This window comes from Saccoglossus kowalevskii, chromosome 14, assembly GCF_978046115.1.
Source record: "Saccoglossus kowalevskii chromosome 14, keSacKowa6.1, whole genome shotgun sequence".
Lineage (NCBI taxonomy): Eukaryota > Metazoa > Hemichordata > Enteropneusta > Harrimaniidae > Saccoglossus > Saccoglossus kowalevskii.
Window position 1 is genome coordinate 11,271,479 of NC_140654.1, and position 25,817 is coordinate 11,297,295.

The window sequence follows — 25,817 nt, forward strand, 5'->3', positions numbered from 1 at the left end:
CAGGAATGGTGTGTTGTATTTTCTGGTTTAGCAAAAAAATAATCCATATGGCAACTAGGCTTATCTATAAGACAAAAAGTATCGTTCGTGTGGCAAATGGTCTGGTTCATAAGGCAAACAAATGTGGCAGTCTACTCTATAGCGTAAACACGTTCATGAGGAAAATAGTCTAATGTATATGGAAAATATTATATGTGGAAAATATTCATATACATATATGTGAAAAAAATTATGATTCGAGTCACAAATAGTCTGATCCATATGACAAATAAACCATGTGGCAAATAATCTGAAATTACAAATAATACTAATTATACGTGTATCACTGAGGCAGTGATAATCTAACACTCTTCAAAGGCGAATGTTGTTTAAAACACCCTTACTCGCCGACACCTCAATATTTTTGTGCATAATTAGGGTAGAAGAAATACTGTTTTAATTATTATTTCTTTGTTTTTATTTCATCACTTTCAACCAAAATGTCGTCATTATTTAGCTCTGGTATTGGCAGTGGTCAAATCGCTGTTACCGTTGGAATCGTTGATGATCGCGACAAAGACGGTATTTCAAGGGGAATCTCTGAAGTACACACACACCCCCTGTATGACGACGTAAACCATCGTTACGACTTGGCTCTTTTAAAATTAGACGCACCACTAGAATATAACGACTATGTCAGACCAGCTTGCCTACCATCATCTGACGACCTGTTCGAAGAAAACCACTTCTGTTTCACGACGGGCTGGGGACTCACCCAAAGTGATGGTAAGTAAAGCAGTTGACCAAGTTTGAAATGTATGTAATGCATCAGCAGAGAATGAATAACAAAAACGTTTTGATAAAAGGAAATGTGTTGTTGTTAAGAGACTCCTCACATATTATATTTATAATCTTCACATTTTTCAAGGTACAGTGACTCCCCACATATTACAGGAGGTGGGCTTGACAATTCAAAGTCAAAGTATCTGTCAGAGCATTTATCCAGGGGACTTTGATCCATACAGTATGATATGTGCAGGACACATCCGAGGCGGAGCCGATTCATGTTTGGTATGCATTCAGTGTTTCTAACGATTATAGAGTTAAACTATGATTTGTGTAGAATATATCCGAGGCGGAACCCGGGCGATTTGAAATGACATTAACGGTTGATTATCCATTGAATACCATAGTCAACTTTCACAAAATAAACCTGTTTGATATTCGACAAATTTACTGTAATTAGGGCGACAGTGGTGGTCCTCTTGTATGTCCGATACAACGTGAAGGAAGGTGGTATCTAGCAGGCATTACAAGTTGGGGACTTGAGTGTGGGGAGCAGTCTGGCGTCTACGCGTCTGTGAGCGCCGCTAACGATTGGATATACGAAACCATCGATGACATCACCGCGGAAGGTATGTTTGAAAAATACTTTTGGTATAGAAATAGACGTCACTATTGTAATAAACAGCAATACCACTGTAACAGACAATACCGGTGTAATATACGATAGTATTGTATTAAAACACACTACTATTGAAAAGCACAACAACATTGTACTATACAATACGATTAGAATAGCCAGCGCCATTGTAATAAACAATACTATTGTATTAGATAAGGTAAGGTTTTGTCGTCAGTGACCAGCTATTATAATGGAGAGAAATTATTGTACTTCGTTTGTTTTCAACAAGACTACTAATGAACCATCGTTTTTTTATGAGAAGTAATTTTTTAGCGTAATTACAATTTAGTTACAAATTTATTTCAAGGCTGAACGTTTTCTTGAAAAGGTTAAATCTATGTCGTATCATATTATTTGCATATGAGAAGGTTTGTTTAGGCAACTAAAATGTCAAAGGGTTTGAAATTCACTAGTATCGTTGATCCGATGTGCATAATGACGTGATCTTGTTTGTGGTTTGGGTAGACGCCATCTTTGATTTTAAAGCGGCCAGGGAGCTAGCTACCTTAAATTATCATGAGTTCATGCATTAGCATATAAAAATATAGTCACCGAACAATTAGCATTTTTACATCGTGTTCAATGGTAATAATAATCTTCATATCTGAAAATTTAGCTATGTGATATGGAATGACAAATTAGCGTATAAAAAAAGTTTTCAGTATAATAATAATTGATTATTATATACATAGGAAGTTCTCTCCCATGATGCATTGTATATATGTGCAGTAATATGCTCGGTATTGAAAACTATGAATTCCGATCAAACTGCTTATAAAACAAGACAATATTTTGCTTTTTATTAGTTGTATTCATAATTTGTAATTTTATTTTAATATAGTATTTATTCACTGATATGTAGTGTAAAGCCCACAAAACAAAGTATATGAAATAAAAACAACAATCAGTAACAAGTGTTTAATAAATCAAGAAAAAAAATGAAATAATAAAACAATGCATCATATTTTAATGTGAATGTTCATTTTCTTAATCACTGAAATAGAACCAAGCCTTACCAGTATCGCCTATGGGAATTAGTGTACTTGTGCTTTGTATTTGGTCATTCTTAACATTCAAAGCTGACTTATGTTTTTTTTTCTAATCATGATTTCATTTCATTCAGCATGCGGGGATGATTTTGAATGTTCTGATGGATCTTGTCTGCCTTTTCAGTGGGTATGTGATGGAATAGGAGACTGTATTGATGGCTCTGATGAAATCGACTGCAGTATATGTGAGTATCAATATGTAAAAAATAAACAACAATACGGATACCTTTTATAAAATATAATTCTTGTCGATATGCATGGCTTATTCTGCTTTCAATTTATGCTGAAGTTGAGGGTCCATTTCTCCTGTGACTCACCTCAACAGCTAAGAATAATACCAACCGGATTTAATGTTAATGCTCCTGTTTCATCATAGGTACAATGGAATATTCAGTTTCTGTCCAAGAGGGCGTACTCAATCTTACGATTCCCGACGACACTTCCGAATGCATTTGGAAACTGTCAACAGAAGATGGGCACCGAGTTGGGTTTACTTTTGCTGCTGGCTCAATTTTTTTTTATCACACGTTGGGCACTGGAAGTGATGCCGAAAACCGCTCTTCCATACTCGTATCTGGTACAATTCTCAATGCACTGCCAAGAGCCATTGTATCACCCACTAATTCGATGTGGATGAAACTATCGGGACTTAACGGAGATGGAAATAACGATCTTGGCATGATTTCAGTTCTGACTGCAGCTGGTAAGCATTACTCCATTCAAATTTAACGTTAATAACTGATTGGTTGTTATTTTTACTGGTTTTATCGAAGATTTCTGTGTATTACATTACAAAATAACAAACGTCGATGCTGTCTACGGAGGCTTAAATACCTAAATCTAAAATCTGATAAAATCAGGTTGTGCAATGCAAATTTCCCGATGATCATTAAATCGCTAGCCAACTTTACAAATATTGCCTCAAATGTGGGATTCTGTGGAAGAAGTTGTTAGTGTTTGTCTCAGATAGTTTTTCCAATGATCTTGAAATAGAGTATTACGTACTTGTTACTTTTTGAACAGAACAATATCATTAACTCGCCCATTTATCAATCGAAACTTATGAAACATGTATTGCGCTTTGTTGCCGTTGGTTTTAGTCTGATTGGTGCCTTCTAGAAAGTCGCGCGAAACGATATTGTCATCATATATGTGTGCAGCCTCGACCCGCTACAACATTGTAATACTACTGAGAGACAGTAAATTACATTTGACAAGCCAGGTCATTAGCCTGATCCAACCGTGGCAATTGTTAAGTTTCTTGATAATTCATTTATCTAATAAAGATGTATTCGCGAAATCTTTGGTTCTGACGCGGAAAGACCAGAGATTTTTAAAATTATAGTGCTCGTGAAACGCTTGCTACAACGATGTTTGAAATTGGTATATGCATATTGTCATAGTTTATATCTGAGTTTCAAAGTTGCTGTTCACTATCAGTCATTTATTGCATTTGAAAACGAGGCTCGTCGCCAATTCCCACTCTCAAGTCCCTCACATAAAATAACATTATAATAGGTTAGATGCAACAACTTTAATAAACACACATGTATAAATTTCACAGACGACTGCAGTGCCCTCATCGATGATGTCGTTCATTCGTGTGGAAACACCCTCTGCTTTGATACAAATGAGTTATACTGTAATGAGGCTAACGACTGCGGCGACTGGACGGACGACTTAAACTGCAGTAAGTTAATAATTACTTTACACATATAAAGTACACGGTAATCCCTTCGGCACAATGAACCCGTTGCCTCCATGTTTGTAAATATTTATAAATTTCAATCAGCCAATCAACGAGCGCATTAAAATCATTTGGAAATTTACCAGTGTTTTTCCATCGGCTACTTTTTTGTTTCAGTGTGAATTGTGAAATTTATAAATACTTATAGTATTTACTTACTAATTCTTATTATATTATATTTATATGGTACTATATTCATGTCGACATTAATTGCTTGCAGGTAAGAGCCAATATTTTCAAGTGTTTTTCGGTTACGGATTATGTAATTTTGCTTGAATATACACTTTAAAACATTTGATATAAAAATATACATATGAAAATTTCTACCTAAAACTACCTAAATTTGAAAAAAAAATATTTCTTTAAACTTTCCTTTGTATTTAGTACTGAGCTCCTTTGTTGAGTACGGCAGCAAATATTCTGTTGGTGTCACGCTTCGCCCTACACACCTTTACGAGGACAACTCGATACATTATTTACGCTGTTTCGAGGGCTGTTAAGTCCATAAAACTAAATAGCCAAAAAGTATGCGTTAGAGACATACCAATGTAGAATTTGAGTTGTCAGTAATTGCTACTATATCGACACTGACTGTTTATTTTATTGACTTAACCTCTTGAGCTTACTTGAGCACAGACGTTCAAAACGTGCACAGAATGGCTTAACGCGCATATGTATGTGCATGTGGAATGTATGCAGAAATATTCTTGAACTGACGTAATTATAGAAAGACATAAGTGATCAGACTTTTAAAAAAACTAACGGCTTACTTTTCTGTGACTTTTCGGCGATTTGCTGCAAATCTCAAAGGAAGTTTTTGGTCTGAACAAGTTAAATGAAACAGAATATTTCCACTCAGTTACGTCTGTCCATATTTCAGTTTTTGTTACTTGTTTTTTCTAAATTGAACATCTTTGTGAATAATTTATCACATAACGTAATGCTTAATTAGTGACGTCACGTTTAATTTTATAGGTTGTCACGTGACTCGTGGTTTGCGGTGTTATGATGACGGGCCATGTATACAGCGAAGTAATATCTGTGATGATGAAATCCATTGTCCGAACGCAACAGACGAGTTGCAATGCGGTATGTACTTTATTAGTTAATCAATTAAGAGTCAGGTGAAATTAAACGTCTGGCACGTCGATTAAAAACGAACCTGCCGGTGATCTGCCGGTGTTCCTGAACCAACACAAAAGTTAATTCTAAATCTAAACGGGGAGGAGGGGGGGGGGGCTATAATTAAACTAAGATATTGACGCAAATGTCTTGATAACCAGTGTCAACTTCCTGACAAGGTGAATATAATGGTGTGGGGGTGTCCGTGTCTGAGCATGTCTTAGCTTGGGTGATAAAGTGCTTTGCCCTATGGCGAATAGTCGTGACTGATGCTGCTGTGTCTTGTTTATCTTTCTGCATATCAGAGAAACATATATTTTATATTCCCTCTGATCTTAAACTAATACATGTACAGCGCTTAACAAGGCATCGATTCCACATGTTCCTTGATGCCACAATTTGCGTGAGCGAGGGATTGAATTTTTGTTGGCCAAAATATCAAGTCTGGTCTTCAATGACTACTCCAGTGCGTGCACCGATCGGAAAATGAAAGGGCGGCTATCTCGCTTCGCCGATGGCCCGAGGCCCGTGTGAGTAAGAGAACTATCGTACAGGTCAAATGTCCAAGAGTTGATGATTTCAATGTTTTATAATGAGGCCTATGTAATGAATCTAGTATTACACTTTTCCAGAATGTCCATGTGGCGTTTTTGAAGCGTCCATGATACTCATAATGGTATAGAATGAATCAATAATTTGATCTCTGATCGCTGCCTTGTGTTAGATAATCCATTCACAAACACAGGGTAGCCAGACTTTGCGGAGTCTATGATAATTGTGTCCCAACAGCGACCATCATCCCTGGGTTTAGAGTACTATTGTTTTGGCACATTCTTAGAGCTGCATGGGGAACACTCACCCATATGGACGACGTCATTTCCATGAACTCATTCGAGTTCTTAGTTGTATGTTGAGTATTGAGAGTAGTGAAATCTCCAGGTCTATGATTTCATCTTGGTTCTATAGTACTTTACCTGTCAGTAGTGGATCTGATGGTAGACTCATTGACATTAATGAAATGGTCAACTGGAATTGACTAGCAAACTTAATTTTGTGGCCGTGTTTGACTACAGATAAGACCCATAGATTATCTGTTATAATTGTTCTTCAATTTCCATAAAACGTTCTTGGCCCCACATTCATGTCCAAGTCCTTATGTAATATGGTTATTCACATTTTCACCACAACCTGTTAGTCATTATTGAGTGCTTAAGTCCTACACTAGTGTAGACTGCTGCTCATATCAAGCTATCTACTGTTGCTTTATTGAGACTTAGCTTGATCTTTATCTTTGTGCGTGTTGATAACTCATATTCTGATTAACATTTTGTCTCCCCCAAAGCGGCAAGCTGGTTAGCAAGTGGGGGTTCGAATGGGGTCAACCTAGTCCAATCCCTCTGACTTGTGAACGTTTTCTCATAAATTCAGCTCTTAAAACTGCATCACGCTTCCCTAACTGGTACATAGTACTACCATACTCTGTGTCAAGTCGACTGTTAAACCATGAAGTCCCTGTAATTAAGGTACCTGGATCTCTCCAAAAGTAAACATGTAATACTGCTATCATATCAATGTTAAGGCAGTGCATCACAGTGCTCTTCTTTTCTCCAAATATTTGTGTTGGAGATCAGAGATCAGAGAGAATATGTAATGACCTATCACTGCCTGTGGCTGGCCAATCTCTCTTAGATACACTAGTCAAAATGTTGATTCAAGTGGCAAAAATTGCCTTGCTTTTTTCCTGAGCCTGTTCAAATTAGGTACTGTACTATGAAATCCAGCTTTTATTATCTTTTCCGTATTCTTTTTAATAATACTTAACGGCTTTCAAAAAATTGAATTTCGCATGAATAATCCTTCCCATATCATGTTCTTGTTTTCATCTACAAAAAAAACAGAGCCACATTTACCTCTCAATAAATTTGAATTTTGAATTTACCATACTGTGGATAATCGTCAAGTAATTGATACGGAACTTGTCTATAATGAAAACGAAATATTGAGAAAATAATAGAGTTAATATTATTATAAGCAAAATAGTTATGCAATAAATAATTAGTTACCAAACGAAACAAACAATAATAACAATAAATACTACAGCAGCCTCTGGAATTATGCTAATGACATTGCTTATCTAGTTTGGCAATGATTCAGCCGAAGTAATTCTCTTTGCAAACACAGTCTTCATACCTGGCTGTATAATTAACACAATCATGTAGGGACAAATCATCAAATATGTCAAGTCACTTCACTGGGTGCATAATTATGAAAAATATTTGGTTTTGACTATTGTGTGTGTTCTCATATGAGAAATAACAATTCAATCAAATTTTAATTTCATGATATTTATTTCCTTATATTTGTTTTCATGTAGTTTGTTAAAAAATAACCGCCTATTCTAGAACGTTTGTTTACACTTACCACACAGTCAGCCATTATTTGAACAAGAGGTGAGTTCAAATATGAACAAGACGAGTGAAAACAATGACTGACAATGCAAGGAATATTTTCTGTTCTAGTTATGTTTCAATGTGATGATGAAGAATATAGTGTATGGGAGAAGTTTGTGTGCGATGGCATTAACGATTGCGCTGACAGGAGCGACGAAAGACAATGCGGTAAGTTGTTTGTCTGATTCTAAACAAATTGTGGGATTAAATTAAACGTGATATTCTGTTACATCATCATTGCGTAAATTCGTTCGAATCATTGCGCACGATATCTTTAGTATACACCAAACAACTCAGGATTTCATATAGCCTGGTAACCAAACTCCCTAAACAAAATTAACAAAACGCTAAGGCTACTCTCCGCAGTAGTCGTGAGTTGCTCTGACGAGTTCACGGTACGTGTAATTATATCACGCCTAGAATTTTGTTTTCTGAATAGTCAGTGACAGTTACGTTTCCTCTCTCCCTATATCACTTGATAATCGATACAGCGATAAACGTGTAACTGTTCAATTCTTCACGATGATCCAAAAGAGTTTAAAGCGGGAGGGTCGTCACCTGCGCACGCGCGGGAGTAGAGTCCCAAGCGACGATAACAACGCACGCTAGGAACGCAAAGGCTCATGGGTACCGCTTGTTTGTAAACAATGACACGCTGTGGCCATCTGACGCATGCGCAGGTGACGACTCCCCCCAGTGAACCCACAATAGTCCAACTAAGGATATAATCCCTAATTAACATATGTCATAATACATTGTTTACAGCGTGTTCTAAGTATGAATATGAGTGTAATGATGGTTCATGTATTAATCTGAACTATGTCTGTGACGGTATTGACAACTGCCCTGACAGTGGCGATGAACTTAATTGTGGTAAGCATATTTATAATTATCCGATTTTACTGTATATTACATGATACCAGCCACCGTTGGTTGACCGAACCTTTGCGAATTTAACATACCCAAGAACGAAATAAAGTTCCTAAAGGGTACCCATGAAACCATGGCAATGAATTTCTCGACCATTTGTTTTATAGTCTGTATGAGCTGGCAGTGGAAGTGTGCTGATGACACGTGTATACCACTCTGGATGCATTGTAACCGTGAGCAGGACTGTTCTGATGGAAGTGACGAGTGGGACTGTGATCGTAAGTTTGCCACCCATGCGCTCCACATCATATTGCATACTCGAAAAGGAACAAACTGAATGTTTTTAAACTGGCCATAAATAAAGGAGACAGTAAAGAAAACTTTGATAATAATTTTGAAAATTTGTGTCGGATATTATCTTGATAAATACAGCAATATAAGCTGGGCTTGGTTACCTTTCTATCATGCCTTCATTCTGCATACTGACCGGGAAAGTTGCCCTGATTTCACTCGTATGGTCAGTGGATGATTGCAATGTTGGTTGGTTGATGAATGTAGAACGCTGTTAACCTGTCTATGCCAATACCCCCGACTAATGGGGTGATAGTTGTATGTTTTCCGTACGCCTCGAGTTTTTCACTAAGACGAAAATGTGACCTCGCCATTCATCGTGACGTTAAAATAAATTTAGATGTTTAATGAGCAAAATCAGGCAACATTTTACGACTAGAATGTTGAGGGTCGAAATAATACAAAAGTTTCAAGACTAAAGGTAGGCAAATTGATAACAATCTAGATAGGTGAAGCCCATGGTTGCGTTCAGTGTACTGAAAGATCGGCGGTTTATTGATGTTAGTGCGTAATGTCTCGAACTATATATAGTCAAGTTCATCACATCGGCTATCGTACACGTGATAATAAAATAAGTGCGACAAATTTACCGATATTTGCTGTATGAGGGCCACCATCTTGGATAGACATGAAAGTAAATAAACAGCAAAGAGCTGCCTTGACGCAATTTGCATACTTTGAGGTATCTGAGCAGATGTAGGGATGTGTGGAGTAATATTTTACAAGCGACCAGAGCATTCACCTACACTAGATGGTAATCAGAACCAACTAGACACTTCATCAAGTTGTTAGAACCGGAATGTTGACAATTGTTGGCGACATATCTCCACAGATTGCGGTGAACACGAATACACGTGCAATAATTACGACTGTATTCCTATATCTCGGGTGTGTAATGGCATTCTCAATTGTGAAGACGGAAGTGACGAAATAGGTTGCGGTGAGTTCTCTTTATGGTCATCTACTGCTATTCCTATTATTCAATCATTTTTCGCTATTCATTCAGCATGTAATAGCTGCCGTATGACATACATGTAACGGATTTAAGTAATATGTGGTATTTTCTGCCGGAAAACATCCTCATATTCACTCCGTTGTTCAGTTCAATGTAGATCGCCGTGCCATATTCCATGAAATAGTCTTCAATATATCTATCTATCACTACACAATCGAGCAACTGAGTATTTAAAGTGGGAGAGTCGTCACCTGCGCATGCGTCAGATGGCCATAGCGTGTCATTGTTCTAACAAGCGTCTTGCGTTTTAGCGTGTGTTGTTATCATCGCCTGGGGGCTCAATTCCCACGCGTGCGCAGGTGACGACCCGCCCGCTTTAAATACTAGGAAATTTTCAACATACGTAATCGCCTTGATCGAATTTGCATATGAATGACGTAATGTTCTTTGGTAATAAAGTCGTTTGACCTATGAGAAAGTAGCAACAATTGTACTGGTTACTTGACCTTAATTTCGTGCGAAAAATAGTTTGGCAATCATACTTGTATGAAGATACATGAAATGAAAATGAAAAAGAAATATCATAATTTGATAAGAATTCAAATTTTTAATACACCTTTATTTTGATTATTCATATAGTTTGTCCCGAGGGTAAGTTCCGTTGTAATTTTGGTGAATGTATTACAAATTCTCGACGGTGTGATGGTAAGAAACACTGTCTGGATGGCAGCGACGAATCAGACTGTGGTAAGTACTCGCTTAACTAGTAGAAAATGTAGTACTACTTACTTAACATACGATTATTAGAATTATTAGACATCTACTATTCGTATGACTGGTGAATCGTCTTTTGTTTGTTAATTTGAAGAGCTCGTAGCTTTAAACTTTTTTTAACGAGGATAACATAGTTATTTTTCACTCATCTTCCCTATGTCCCCCAAATAAGCATAATACACATGTAGAGAATGTAATTAATATGACCAACAAACTATATACAAATGCAAACTAAAATTGAATGTGGTTAAAATGCATTATTTTTTTAATATCTGTTTAAAAAAAATAATTCTATCTGGTTGCCTACTCTCCTGTTCTAAACATGTGCTCCTGCAATGGACAGGCTTTCTTAAAAAAAACTACCCTGTGTGGTTTTAGTCCTGACTTGATATACAGATTGTTGCGAACTGCTGACCTGGTGTTAATTGTAAGCATGATGGTTACACCGAATTAACGGCAAGGTAAAGACTATGTCTAATTATAGTAAACACGTACTGCGTGCGTGACTCGAACCGGCGCTCGCGTACGGCACCTAATCGCCTAGCTTCACGCCACTACACGTCTTCCCCTCGGCCACCGGGCATCCCCCAAAAAGGATGCTTAATAACCGAGCTTATTACGTGCAGAGAACATGAAACCCGTCCACGCGATCCGCGCCACACGGTATTTTGGTGTTAATTGTATACGTATCTCTGGTATATGTTAACGTTTCTCTCATATATGGAGGTGCTAAATTGTTAAGTGACTTAAAAACTAGGGTTGCTATCCTTGGTCGAGTCGGACCGTATGTAAATATTAAAATATATGAATACCACCCTCCTCCAATGTGGTACTAATTGGTGAAATTAATACATATCACAAACAAATGATCCTACAAAAATCTGCGTTTAAAAAGCGTTTAAAAAGATGTAGACCATACGTTTTAGGACCAATAATTTAGTTGGCAATTAAGAAGAAGAATATGACTTTACATCACTGCTATTTGAGGATGATGTAGCGAATTGTCCACACCTTAGTCATTTACATAATATACACATAATCTCAATTTAGCGTGTTGAATAAAACGATTAGAAGCGCTATCCGAACAGCGAAATGAAGCCACCGAACTCGTTTGCCCGTAAACATGAGACACACATGGCCGTCACAATCTCGCTGAGAGCGCGATCACAACGAGACTCACTTTGTCTCACAAATACTGTTCTATTCTACTCCGTCATCGCGTGCACTGAGATAATTAAACACCATTTGGTAGTAAAATCAAGTCTCGTGGTTGTCTCGTTCTCAACGAGATCTCAACAGCCTATAGCATCTAATGTTTATTCGGATCGTCTTTACCATCATCGATACACGGGAGGGGCCACACATACTTTCTGTTAAATACATGCATGTAAATGTATGCAAATTGTATATTTCCAACAGATAATATAGAGGAATGCCTAGAAGTTTACACTTTAAGTGAGGTAATTGAAACAGTTACAATCACGTCGCCGGGATTTCCTGACCAATACGCTGATCAGCATACTTGTACTTGGATCGTAAAGCCAGCAAACGACTTTGATGATGTACAATATCTCTCTGTACAATTCACGTTCTTCAGCACTGAAGATTGTTGCGATTTCCTCTACGTTGGTGCAGGATCTGATCCTACCAACGAGCTTTCTCAAATAAGCTCTCTAAGTGGGTCTCTAGAAACAGTGCGTAGTTTCACATACCACGGCGACACCTTGTGGTTTCGTTTTGAATCGGACTACAGCATTACAGACGAGGGGTTCAGCTTTACAGTGAGTGTTTCAAACGGGCAAGGTTAGTAATTATCTTGATGAAAAATCAAGTATAATTTTACTTTAACTCTCGACATACAAATTACTATTTTTTTATTGAGTATTGCATGTATTTGTCAGATTATTTGAAAGAGCAAATATTCCTAGTACACATATAATTATGCATATAGATTTATTTTCGCCATGAATCATGTACGAAAACAGTGCAATCTTGGATTGAATATTCACCACACCTTACAGTGTATGTGATTTAATACATCCATAACTTCTTAATAAGTTAATTTCGTGCTAACTTCGGAATCTGTTTCAGAATGTACAACGGGTTATGTATGTCCTACTAATAAATGTATTGACCACTCGTACTTCTGCGATGACGTCAACGATTGCGGTGACTCCTCAGATGAAGATATACCCGGTGTTTGTAGAATAGGTAAGACTATGTGACGGACGGACGAACGGACGGACAGACCGACAGACATTACGCGCATATGTACTAAGAATGTAGAATCAGATTTTTCAAATGCTTGAATATATTCTGCTCTATGGTATCAAGATGTTTATTTATTTGGACGAAAGGTGCACATCACAAAATAATAATTATATCTTATTTAAGCTTGTAGAGATTGGGAGTTTGATTGCCATGTCGGTGGTTGCATACCACTTTTCTACCAGTGTAATGGGGTTTTTGACTGCACAGACGATAGCGACGAAATATGTGGTAAGTTTAAACCGCGTTCTTCTTTCCAGATTAGTTGAGAGATATTTTGTTATTGTCGTCTATATCAATGAAGTTCAGTCATTTAAGTGATGGTGGTGATGATGATGATGATAATGATGATTGTGTTAGAATATTGGGGCAATAGAGGCTTAACATTTATGTTACTAACATTCTCAGGAAAGGTATGCTCAACTGATGAGATATTATGCCCTGACGACGACTCTTGCTTACCGCTCGCATCCATGTGCGATGATGTTGTGGATTGTGGGGATGGATCGGACGAACATAACTGTGGTATGTATACTTAATAGTGACAGGAAAACAACAGTGAGTTCCGGGTTATTTATTTTCGTTGGTGCACTTCCGGCTACCAGGAATGTGCTTTTTGATGCAGGTATTTTACTATACCGGCTTCACCGCACAAGTATAATTTATAACATCCTGGTAGCCGTGCAAACATTAGTAAAGTATTGCTGGGCCCACGTACGACTGGTTATATCCCGCTCCATCTCGTGAACGTGCGCTATTTAAAGGTAGCAAACCAGGAACTCAAAACTCTTCTTATATGACCACATATCTCGAGGACGTTGTTTTTCACTCAATGCTACAAGTTTCAATGGCTGGTGGGCATAGCAGCCGACTGTGAACGTATTGCTGGCTGCATATGAATATGAAACCATAGCACAAAAAACCATAAAACCACAAAAGTGAAAGAGCAACTCACATGTTTTTGTTCGTAAATGTTTTTGTTGTTTGGTTGATTTTCACGTTCATATAATAAAAGGGTACTCTTCTGATGAAAACAAATAAAAAAGAGTCAGATTTAAAATTTGAGGATCTTAGTTTAGCTTGTTCAACTGATCGGTTATTTTTCTTACAGCAATCATGTATCATTCCTTTTCATCAATACTGTCGCAACTTTCCTTGCAAACTTTGTCAAGAATAGTCGTGGATGTACTTATATGGATAATGTTTTATTTTTATTTTGTCCGATATTTAGTAACGATTGGTGACTTGAGCGAAAGACTGACAGACATGTTTCTTGTGAACTTCGGTGGTACTTGGTATCCACTTTGTAATGCGGGTGGTGGGGTGGAATCATCCATGGAAGGTTATGGTGATTACATGTGTAGAACAAATGAAATGGGATTCGAGTAAGTAGTCACATGGAGGAAGCACAATCACGATCATATATTAAAGTATTTAAAAAATTAAATTAATAAGCAATACGAGTGTAGTTTGCGTTAAGAATTTGTGTCACTTACTTGTTTTGATTTATTTAATATAGCGGATTAGAACGTCTGTCGTTTGTCGACCTTGGAGACGATCCTAGGATTGGTTTTGCCACCCTAATTGATGACCCAAATGGTGACTACAAACATACACAATTTGAATACACGTAAGTACGTACACTATTTGAATACACGTAAGTACGTGCACTATTTGAATACGCGTAAGTACGTACACTATTTGAATACACGTAAGTACGTACACTATTTGAATACACGTAAGTACGTACACTATTTGAATACACGAAAGTACGTACACTATTTGAATACACGTAGGTACGTACACTATTTGAATACACGTAAGTACGTACACGTAAATACATATAATCTTCTAAAACACGTAAATACATATAATCTTCTAAAACACGTAAATACATATAATCTTCTAAAACACGTAAATACATATACTCTTTCTAAAACACGTAAATACATATAATCTTCTAAAACACGTAAATACATATAATCTTCTAAAACTCGTAAATACATATAATCTTCTAAAACACGTAAATACATATCTTTTAAAACACGTAAATACATATAATCTTCTAAAACACGTAAATACATATAATCTTTTAAAACACGTTAATACATATAATCTTCTAAAACACGTAAATACATATAATCTTCTAAAACACGTAAATACATATAATCTTTTAAAACACGTTAATACATATAATCTTCTAAAACACGTAAATACATATAATCTTCTAAAACACGTAAATACATATAATCTTCTAAAACTCGTAAATACATATAATCTTCTAAAACACGTAAATACATATAATCTTCTAAAACTCGTAAATACATATAATCTTCTAAAACTCGTAAATACATATAATCTTCTAAAACACGTAAATACATATAATCTTCTAAAACACGTAAACACATATAATCTTCGAATTAATAATATTAGTGTATTAACGATCACAGAATATGACATTTATGTTTGGTAGTCAGCTTGTAGGCGACAGCGAAGTTCATGTCATACATGATCACGTGATTACACACGTTCATAATTCCAACTTATGTGTGATCATTTTCTTGTTCTAATTGACAGTGAATCCTGTCTTACGAGGGAAGTTGCACAGGTGACTTGTAAAGAGTTTGGTAAGAATGCCGCTTATGTGCCAGTATATATATATATACACACTAAGGCACTTGATATAAACATTAAGCAACACTAAAACATGATCTCGTTTGTTATTAAACACCTCGAAATGAAAATATTTTTGTGTGTGTTTTGTGATGTCCATACACATATAGTAATTGTCTAATAATTATTCACAGAATGTGGCGTTATTCCGTCTGGTGGGGTGCCGCGTGTAGTCAATGGGGAAGACGCTTCGAACGGTGATTGGCCTTGGCAGGTGTCGCTAAGAGATGATGACGACATAGCTCAATGTGGCGGTACTATTATTTCCAGAACGTGGATACTCACAGCAGCCCATTGTTTGTAAGTTTTTGTTTTGGAACTAGTATGTAAATCAATATAAATTAAAAAAAATCCTTTTACGCCTACAAAGTAACTATTTTGTATGGCGCATTGAATCTGTGTGATCAGCAATGTAAAATATAATATAGTAATATTAAACTGTATTATCTGTTAAACATTAACATAGTTAGTGAAATCAGTCATGAATTGGTATCAGCAGTTATGATTGAATTTCTTTTTTGGAATACCTAAAATCCCGGCATGCAACGCTGTTTTAAATCCTGCCCGAGAACACGCTCAGCATGCCTATTGTGTTGCCACCTTGGCGTTGATATTTTCCTCTAGACGCCTTTCCAGCATATACCTAAATAAGCTCATTATTATATAGTATACATATTAGTAAATTGTTACCTTATATATTCACAGAGAAGTAAACATCGCTAGAGTGGTAGCTGGCATCACGCATTTTAACGATAAGCATGAGTATCGTCAAGACGTTGATGTTAAAAATAGATATGAGCACACCGAATGGGATTTGTCTTCTTATTCCAATGATATTGCGCTATTGGAACTGCGCAAGCCACTCAAGTTCAATATATATGTGAGGCCTGCCTGTTTACCACCAAGAAACCTAACATTTGTTCCTGGTGACTATGCTTGGATTTCCGGCTGGGGACAAACCTGGGATAGTAATTGTAAGCGTAAAATATAAAAAGTCTTACCTGTTGACAGTAAATACCCTGTTTAAATACCTTGGTACCCGATAGTGTATTTGTTGCGAACGAACACCTATTGTGGGACTCACATACATTTCATGATGTTTTTTTATTGCCTATATGTTTTTTTTACACACATTATGTGGCGTATGTTTATGTGGCACGATTAGATTTACCATGATCGCTTTTAACCCAACATCCCAATAAAATGTTTAGTATTTAGTTCTAAGCTAGAAAGTGTTATCGTGATTCTGACTAACACTTGTATTTTATCTACAGTAAATACGCCAAAGCACATGCAATATGCGCGGATGCCCATCGTACCAAATGATCATTGTAAATTTGATCTTATAACAGTAACAGATGATATGATATGCTTGGCGTATAAGGATTATTTCGTAGGCGCATGTTTTGTAAGTACTAGTTATATACACTATAAGTTTAGTTTTTCATTAAAAGAGAGAATTCCATTTACTGGGCATTTAATGTACAGTATATTGCCAGAGAAACGATCAATGGAATCGAAACATGTTCAGGGATTTTTATGTTCATTTTCTGTATCATTGAATAAATGTATGACTTGTAATGTGGTTCCAACAGTCAACTAAACTAATCATAAATAGAATGACTATTGCGTAGCGGCAATGGCCAATTAGACTGAACAATAATTCACTAATACACATCAGTCTAATATCAGTTTCATATTAATTTGTTTGTGTTATTTGTTTGCTTTTGTTGAAGGGTGACAGTGGCGGCCCACTCAGCTTTGAATTCACACCAGAACGCTTCTACGTGATTGGCGCAACAAGCTATGGGTTTTCCTGTGCTGGGCATGGTGATCCATTAGTTTATGCAAGAGCGTCATATTTCCTTGACTGGTACGAGGAAATAATGGGCGACGACTTCCGGAGACTTGACAATATTTACTGAATGTGTTAGTGAATTTATTAAAGAGACATATTTCAAATGGTGTTCTTGTTTATGAAAACTTTATTTTTCGGAAATAAGACCATCAATTACTGTCTCTCTTAAACATTTATAATTGTGAGCACACCTTCATATTTGGTGTGCCATACTGTGATATTCGCGACGTAGCGATTTCAGTGACAACACTGCCTCTGGTAGTAATCATTTTGACAACAAACCGTCAACCAATTAAATTATACTAATGACACTAACATAATGAAGATCGTATGATTTTCTCTTCTTCTTTGTAATTGATCTGTCTTTCAACCACAACGACCATGAATCAGTTGTACGTTCTGAATCTATATCAATATATATTTAATTCGTTATACAAGCAGAAGACAAATTTTATATTCTGACTTTCAATGACTATAGATATGTTACATACTCAGTTTTACAAATCAGTATATATATACATAACACTGCCCATGTATATTATTCATTTGAACAGAGAGTAATAAGCTTAACGATCATGTGGTCAGTCAGTGTTCATTTTCTATTGTCAACATGAACATGTAATTTATCAGAGAATTAAGTGTGCTGTAGCTGTGTAGATTTTATTAGTAATCGATATATGCCAAAATAGTAAAACGTATTACGATACAATCTTACTATGTAACAGAATTCAAATCTTATCGACTACGTGCAATCACGTAATTGCTACGGGAACGTGTAGTACATTGAGTAATCAACCCAGAGTAAAGTTTTCAAACTAAAACTGTAGTACTGTCCTTACTTTGTAGGCATTCAACAATAGTTTTATAATTTTAATTTGATTCGTTCAAAGATCTTGCATGATCACATAATTAGATATGTTCTATTTGGCACATTTGTATATACAACAAAAGGGGGCGTATAACATGCTGGTTACATTAGCCATGCGAGTCAGACAATACATGTTATTAATGTCCCATTGTGATGGCAGCATTTACTTTAAAAAGCGGTGATCGTCGCGCAGCACGTGTCCGATTTATATGTACCAAACAGTGTATTTCACACGTGTTGTATACGTCCTTATGAGTCGACCAGGACTCGGCATGACACCCACTATCCTTTAATTACAGTTTAGAACGTAGTAACTGTTGACTTATAATTAGTTCCGGTCCTATTTTCAGAAGGTCATATATTCAAAACGTCCGAAAGTTCAGAAAGCTCTTTATCCGGGACGTCCGATGTTCTGAAGGTAATGAGTTCAGAATGTTGGATGTTCAAAATGTCCTATGTTCGATATTTTGTTGGGGTAGGGAGGGGGCTATGTTCAGAACATTGTAAACACCTGAAGAAACAATCCGACACATTTGAACAACAAAATATAACGAAAATAAGCACAGTAATAAGAGTTCGACCATTTAAAACTATGCAGGTGATGGCAGAATTAAAAAAAAAGTATGATTCATAACATTTTACATATAATAAAACAAAAATATGCACATCATAACGAAATAATATTCTCTGCAGTGACTCTACCATTCTACCATTCATTCTGAGTTTGAAGCTTTTATTTTCATGCACATTATAATAATAGTTTTAATGTTTAGGCAGACAGAATTTTTTACTCATTTTATATGCATAAATTTGTAGGCTGCTTGCTATGTATATAAAAGTGGTACGACTGCTCCCATCGAGTTATTCACCCGCAATTCAACTTGTACCTTACCGCTGGACGAATATAGGATTCAATATAGTAGCAAATACTTGTTTTCTTTCCAACCTCAAAATAGATAGAAGGATAACCAAAGTTGAAGTTTTGGAAGTATTTTCCCCACGTATACACACTACTTGCTACTCTAGTTCATATAGGTTGTATCCTGTACCTATTAAAATAAATGCAATTGTTTCAGGATATAGGCGTTTCAGTTTGTTATCAATCTAAAAAAAATAATTCTCAAGCTATCATGTTAAAAAATGATCCGTATACACGAATCTGATCTGCTCATATATATATGGTGTGTTTGAAAATTATCTGTTCATTTCATATAACTTGTTCGTGGCGATGGTTGATACTAGTGACGTGATGGAATAGTATTATCAACGAGTCGACGGTGAAGCTACAGGCCAGTTGCTAACGAAATCCTGAACCCAGCATGAGTGACTTCACAATGTTGCCATTTGGAATGAAATATCAAATTACCATTTTAAAAAATAGGCAGTTATTTAGGGTCTAGATTGATATACATGTACCTCCACATCCTCTTAACCTAACCATTAGTGTATTGTAAGTTTAAACTCCATTATAAAGTTTTTTAAATGCTTTTATTTGAACAAGAGGAATAATCCAAACTATGTTTACATATTATGGTTCAGAATCAATTATCATTTCAGTACAATGACATGATACAAAGAAATGAAACTATTACGATAAATTGACACTTGTGAATACGAGTATATTCAAACGACATCCATCACTTATCATCGTGAATCATATTGTCCTTTGCGGCATCCGTATCTCTGCTATCAATATCAGCATACACAACATTCTCAGTTTGGTCCAGAGATTTACCTTTCCGACCTCTATTTAACTAAGAAAATATGAAATAGATATCATTACAGTATCGCTAATTATAGAAAGTGACATTGCATGTATTGTGACCAACAAAATAGATTTCAATGTTGATTAAGAAAAAGATTTGAATCGACGTGATTAGATTTTCCCGACGTTTTTTCAAATAACAGTTTGATTCACAGAAATATTCACTCATACAAACACAAAACAATTATATATAATTATATTTACATGAACTCCTTGTATCGTTGCGAGATTTCCCAAGATGCACACGATAACTAGGATCGCAAATAAAGTTGATTTTCTCATCTTGAACCTAAAAATGTATTCATAAAACAAATGATGATATGTCATTTATATTATATAACCTAGTATACTCTTTATAAATGCTACACGTGGTATATTTCATGGCAACTAACGGACATCAGCATATAAAAAGGCAAAACTCAGGAAGCGTTGAGAATGCAATCACATTGAACAGACGTGTTTTCAATATCGCTTAGGTCGCGTGATAATTCATATACACAACATGAAGACGTGTGTATTTTAGTTATCAATATTTTGCTTTAAAATGCATGTATGTGTTTTGGAGAATTTGTGAAAATTCAATAATGGTATACTCTTTGCACAAGAATTACGTGTATGCTCAAATGCAGATGTGCGTGGCTGTTGTTCTATGTAAACCGTTATTGGTTTGTGGGCGATTGATACATTAATAGCGGAAATAGTCATTCTGCTCATCTTGACGCTAGTTTTATTGGATCAAAATTGCACATTGATGTTACTGTCATGATTTATATTTGCATGTATTTCGGTGAGGCTTCTTTTCGCAGTTATAGCGACATTCACTGGTGACCCCTGGATGATCCACACCTGCTCGTAACTTGTCATGATCAGGTTCATTCGTATGTCAGGGAATTAGTGATTGGAACAACTGGCTGATATAATGGTCGACTATGGAAGTTGGTCAAGTCAACGAGGCACCGATAAGTATGAGAGTTATGACCCGACATCAGGTCAATTAAGGTAGCTGGACTATTATTTGCATACTTGTTTTCATCTTCTAATTGTGACTAAATGACTACAAATAGACCCGGGAAAGTATATATTTTTAGAATCGCCTAACTTCAAGCCTTTCATAAGTGTATTTTGCATGCCCGTATCTGCAATCTACGACGCGTTACTCAATCAAAGTTGAAAAATTACTTTTTCTGTAAAAAAAATAATTACGCATTTATGCTGGCGATAAGAAGTATTTTTTTCACGTTTCCTAGTTGTTCAATAGTCTGGTAAATTGAATGTGTCTGGTTAGTTTTATTCAAACAACGCGTTTTAAAAAATAGTGTCCTGAATTTCAATTACTGTTTTAGTCGCATTGCCCCCAACTCAAACCACAACTCGTTGGTAAATAATTGATGAAATAGTTTGTCTGGACACATTCAAGTTCCTCTCATTGTCACCTTAAAGCTGTGAAAATTTGGTGTTAATCCGACGACAATAAGTATACGTTATTTTTTGTTAAAGACCTTGTATTTTGAAAAACATGAACTCCTAGAAAACGTCCATGAAGTAACAGCAAAGATTTTCAAGCTTGTTTATCGGCACAATCAATTTGTTTTCCCATCAAGGTCTGTTTTACCATGTGTAGGGACATCCAAATGTGTAAGGCTATTGGAAACCAAAAAAATAAAGGAATGGGATAGCTATAATTGGATAAATTCGGCATATGAAAACACCAAAATCAATGATTTTTTTTCAGTGGCTGTGTGACCTTGTGTCTGACACATTCATATGCAATTATGTTTTGTTTTGTTATTGTTATTTTTGGACTTTACTCAAGTTTTCATTGGTACGTTGCAAATAAAAAATTCTATCTATCTATCTATGCAAATGACTAATCTGTGAAACAAACAGGGGCGGAAACAAACCACTCAAATGTTTGGAAACACTCATTGTGTGTCAGATAGCTACTGATAACACATCCTAACATTGCTTTGTCTTGAGTTTATCTTTGAAACTTATAGGCACACAGATTAAACCTGTGTTGTTGATTTTGGAAAACACTACTGAGGCTGCCTTGCTTCCCTTCAGAAAATCTATATTTTAACCAACTTACATGACATTCTATGTTATATTGACTTTATCATATGAAAGTTTATGGTGCATTTCATCAATTAATAAATAAATGTGAAAATCGTAATTTTCAACACAAATAATAGTCTCGCTACCTTAATCTGACATTATGGCGTGTTGATTACTTTGCGTGATTGGCTATATGTGTGGAGGCCACGCCTCGAGCTCTTAAACTTCTCTGTAATTGGTTAACAGTTGGAATGTGAATAAAACCGATCTCAGTTAGTTGTGGCAAGCTCTCGACGAGGCCGAGTCTTGACGCAGCCGGGAGAGAGTTACAACGTGGCTGAGACCCAATGTGACACGATTCGATTCTCTCTGTGTCTTTGCTCGATAGAAGGGTGGAGAATTCCCCGAACTTGGTACCTCTGGTAATCTTTCACATTACCGTGTGGTAAACGGTTTAGTCGTACACTGGTGTGAGGGAACACATAGCTTATATCTAGATGTTTGATAATTTACGACTTCGCTATTTTTAAAGGAATAGAATGTGACTAATAAATTTAATTGACATTTTCAGCAATCTGAGCAGAGTTTTATCGGGTAATTGTATTATGATATTGAAATGATATATTAATCAGTGATTTTTCCCTTCAAATTTTCCCAAAGTCTCCTAAATATACAAGCATGTGAATCGTTTTAAATGTCATTTACTGTATATATTTAAAGAATGATTTTACAACAGTTGCTGAGCATAAACTTGGAGGTATATTTGCATATTTACATATAGATACAGATTTAGAAATAACAAAATATCGAATTACAATCACTAAAACAACCTCCAATAATAAAGAGCATGCCGGGGATTTGTTAAGATATAACAGTCCATGTACTTAAGGTAAACTACTTCGTTAGTATGCACACTGAACGAAAACAATAAAAACTATACACGTAAAAGAAATTGTGTGAAATATACCAAAAAGATATATAAATATGTGCAAATACCAAAATCCCAATCTCTAGTCGAATTTATAAAGACAAATGCATCTTACCTTGTGTTTGAAGAATCGTTCAAATCAGTATATAATCTGCAATGAGAAAAGATAGTAGTCAGCTCCGCTTTTATTATACCCGATTGTTTCTCCCCTGGTGGAATTGTCATCGTGACAGCGGAATTAACGCAAAGTATTTATTGATTAAAATATTATATTATATTAAATTAAAATGCACATGGATGTCTATTAAGTGCAAACAGGCGCGGGGTGCGAATTGTATTAGATGTTATGATAATAATGTAAAATTGGATATCAATTGTCAATATATTAATTTGTCACATTCTGATTCAGTTATAATATTTGTTAAGCAAGTTACATGATCGCAAGTTAAGTGAAACCTTTCTCTGGAATATATCGCATCGTCATGGCCATTCATTTGGCTCTGAGCTAGAATATCTCCGACATTGACGTAAATAATCACAATAACATTAGAGAAATACTAATAATAATACAATAGTTCAAATAAATATGATTTTACCCTGCAACATAATTCGCTTATCAATATATCACATTCAATGCCTATTACAGCTGCTGAATAACAAGGCCGGAACAAGAAAACGATAGGAAGGTGGAATATTTGACTGACTTATGTATTACGTGGACATAGCGTTTTATTTTCAATTTGCAGAAATGCAAAATATCAATATGGGAGTGGGGGAATAAGGTTTACGTAACAACTCGACTTCTCGTTTTTACTTTAGATTAAATAAATTTTATATAAATGCATTAAACAAAGAAAATATTGTAAGCGTTTTCCATATCCATATTGTCGGCACGAGCTTGTCGCATTTTGTACTCGAAAAATTATACTACGTTGTGTGACTGCTCTAATCAATATGTCTATCGCAGGTTACGACAGAATGTTATCGTTCATGTAGGGAGGTACATAATTCATTGACTGTTTTTGATAATAATACATCTTAATTTGCGTTACTATTTATTTTATTTGATCCGATAATTTATTATATCTATTAAGATAGTATGGATAAGATAGTATAGTATTGTCTCATTGTATTATTATATGAGAAATTAATTTTGGATTAGAAGTATGGCTTGCGTTTTGGGAACAAATAAAATTAAATGACTATCACATTATACTCAATTATATGGTGACATACCTGCCTGTGGTGCAGTTAATATGACAGGTGTGTAATTGAGGTATGGATGCAGTAATTGTCAATTTTTGTAGTTTTCTTGATTTATTCGGTAAAATATAGGTAATGCTTGGAATTTGAAAGAATATTCATTCTTTTCTTCTCTTTTTCACCAGTTTAAAAAATACGGGCTTGCTAGAGCCTTCGTCACTTGTCTATTCCTTACACTAGATATCAAGCGGACACCCCCTCTTATAGAGACTGGGTACAGTTGATTATAGTTCCTGGGCTCCCTGTGGTGTAGGCTATAATTAAGAACCCCCATTCATAATTGTTTAACCAAACCAATTTACGTTTATTTAAGGTTTTCACATAAGATTTCAATTACATACTTTGAAATACCTCGTATAAGGCAAGGATGCTTTCTATCAGTTACTCTTTACAAACACCAATAATGGTGAAACAAGTTATTTTTGTCTTAAATTAAGTGTCCCTCCGATCCCTTGTGGAGTTATGTAGTTATTACATGACATATCTAACCTAAGCTAGTCATCCATACAGGAATCTCCTGCAATGGCTAATATTGTTTGAAATTGATGATCCATTAATTTATGATGGCACTTATCTACTGATGAAGCTACAATGTCTTGCAGTATATATATTTTGTAAGTGGATATAGGTAGTGTCTATTCTTCAGAAAAAAATGTTAAAAGATATTTGTCTTTTATGTATGAAAAGTAGGTATATACAAATTATACTTAAATGATTAAATAACCAGATTCTTATTTCAGTGTCACTTCTTCTTAATGTTTTTAGATGGGCAATATACGAAACACCTTTACAAGATAAATGGGCGGCAACACAACTCGCCGTTAATGTGGGCAGACGATGAGTTGACTGAAAAACCGACAAGTTGTTTTACAGACAATGTTTGCTGACCCATCTTGTCTGCACTGTGCAATGACCGTATAAAAAGCGTATGTTGGACAACTGACGTTGTCTTGCTAATTTTTGCTCAATACTTTCTTAAGAATTGTATCGTGTAAAACGGATGTTGCAAGTATAGACAATAGTATATTATAATATTGTACAACGTAAAACATAATAAAACGGCACGATTACCAAATCTCAAGCTGAAACAGTTATGATATGATAATTACTTAATAATGATTATCTTACCTCAAATTTGGAGATATTGAGCCACCTGATGCAGTTATGAAAACAACTTTGGAAATCTTCTCTATTTAAGCCAAACAAAGATGACGTTGACATGCGGGAATTCTGACAATTGCATCGATTGAGTGACATATACTGTAATTCATTCATATATACACTATCAGTTACTATTCTTTTTGGAATTTATAATGTAATATTGAAAACAAGAATTCATGACGCAGGCATGTCATAGTATTGGAATGCAGGAAATTA

At 35.7% G+C, this 25,817-nt stretch overlaps 1 protein-coding gene and 1 long non-coding RNA gene across 3 annotated transcripts in view; one reads left to right on the top strand and one right to left on the bottom strand.

The window, feature by feature from the left end:
• Positions 1–18,382, top strand: part of LOC100377031 (uncharacterized) — a 43,027-nt gene extending 24,645 nt beyond the window's left edge. For both annotated transcript variants that reach the window (XM_085507909.1, XM_085507910.1), the window contains 23 exons: positions 497–765; positions 908–1,050; positions 1,226–1,394; positions 2,568–2,678; positions 2,870–3,196; positions 4,058–4,183; positions 5,216–5,329; positions 7,882–7,980; positions 8,578–8,685; positions 8,850–8,960; positions 9,866–9,973; positions 10,628–10,735; positions 12,182–12,565; positions 12,854–12,973; positions 13,157–13,261; positions 13,439–13,555; positions 14,262–14,415; positions 14,550–14,660; positions 15,608–15,657; positions 15,838–16,003; positions 16,409–16,677; positions 16,978–17,111; positions 17,440–18,382. In XM_085507909.1, coding sequence (XP_085364035.1) covers positions 497–765; positions 908–1,050; positions 1,226–1,394; positions 2,568–2,678; positions 2,870–3,196; positions 4,058–4,183; positions 5,216–5,329; positions 7,882–7,980; positions 8,578–8,685; positions 8,850–8,960; positions 9,866–9,973; positions 10,628–10,735; positions 12,182–12,565; positions 12,854–12,973; positions 13,157–13,261; positions 13,439–13,555; positions 14,262–14,415; positions 14,550–14,660; positions 15,608–15,657; positions 15,838–16,003; positions 16,409–16,677; positions 16,978–17,111; positions 17,440–17,628 — 3,592 coding nt within the window. In that variant the 3' untranslated portion in view covers positions 17,629–18,382. The remainder of the gene's footprint in view (positions 1–496; positions 766–907; positions 1,051–1,225; positions 1,395–2,567; positions 2,679–2,869; positions 3,197–4,057; positions 4,184–5,215; positions 5,330–7,881; positions 7,981–8,577; positions 8,686–8,849; positions 8,961–9,865; positions 9,974–10,627; positions 10,736–12,181; positions 12,566–12,853; positions 12,974–13,156; positions 13,262–13,438; positions 13,556–14,261; positions 14,416–14,549; positions 14,661–15,607; positions 15,658–15,837; positions 16,004–16,408; positions 16,678–16,977; positions 17,112–17,439) is intronic.
• Positions 18,383–19,895: 1,513 nt separating this feature from the next.
• On the bottom strand, positions 19,896–25,632 carry LOC102808060 (uncharacterized). Its single transcript, XR_014931512.1, has 4 exons — positions 25,569–25,632; positions 23,293–23,328; positions 20,399–20,483; positions 19,896–20,183 (listed from the first exon to the last, which is right to left on the bottom strand). It is a non-coding gene; the product is annotated as an uncharacterized LOC102808060 (long non-coding RNA).
• Positions 25,633–25,817: the final 185 nt, after the last annotated feature.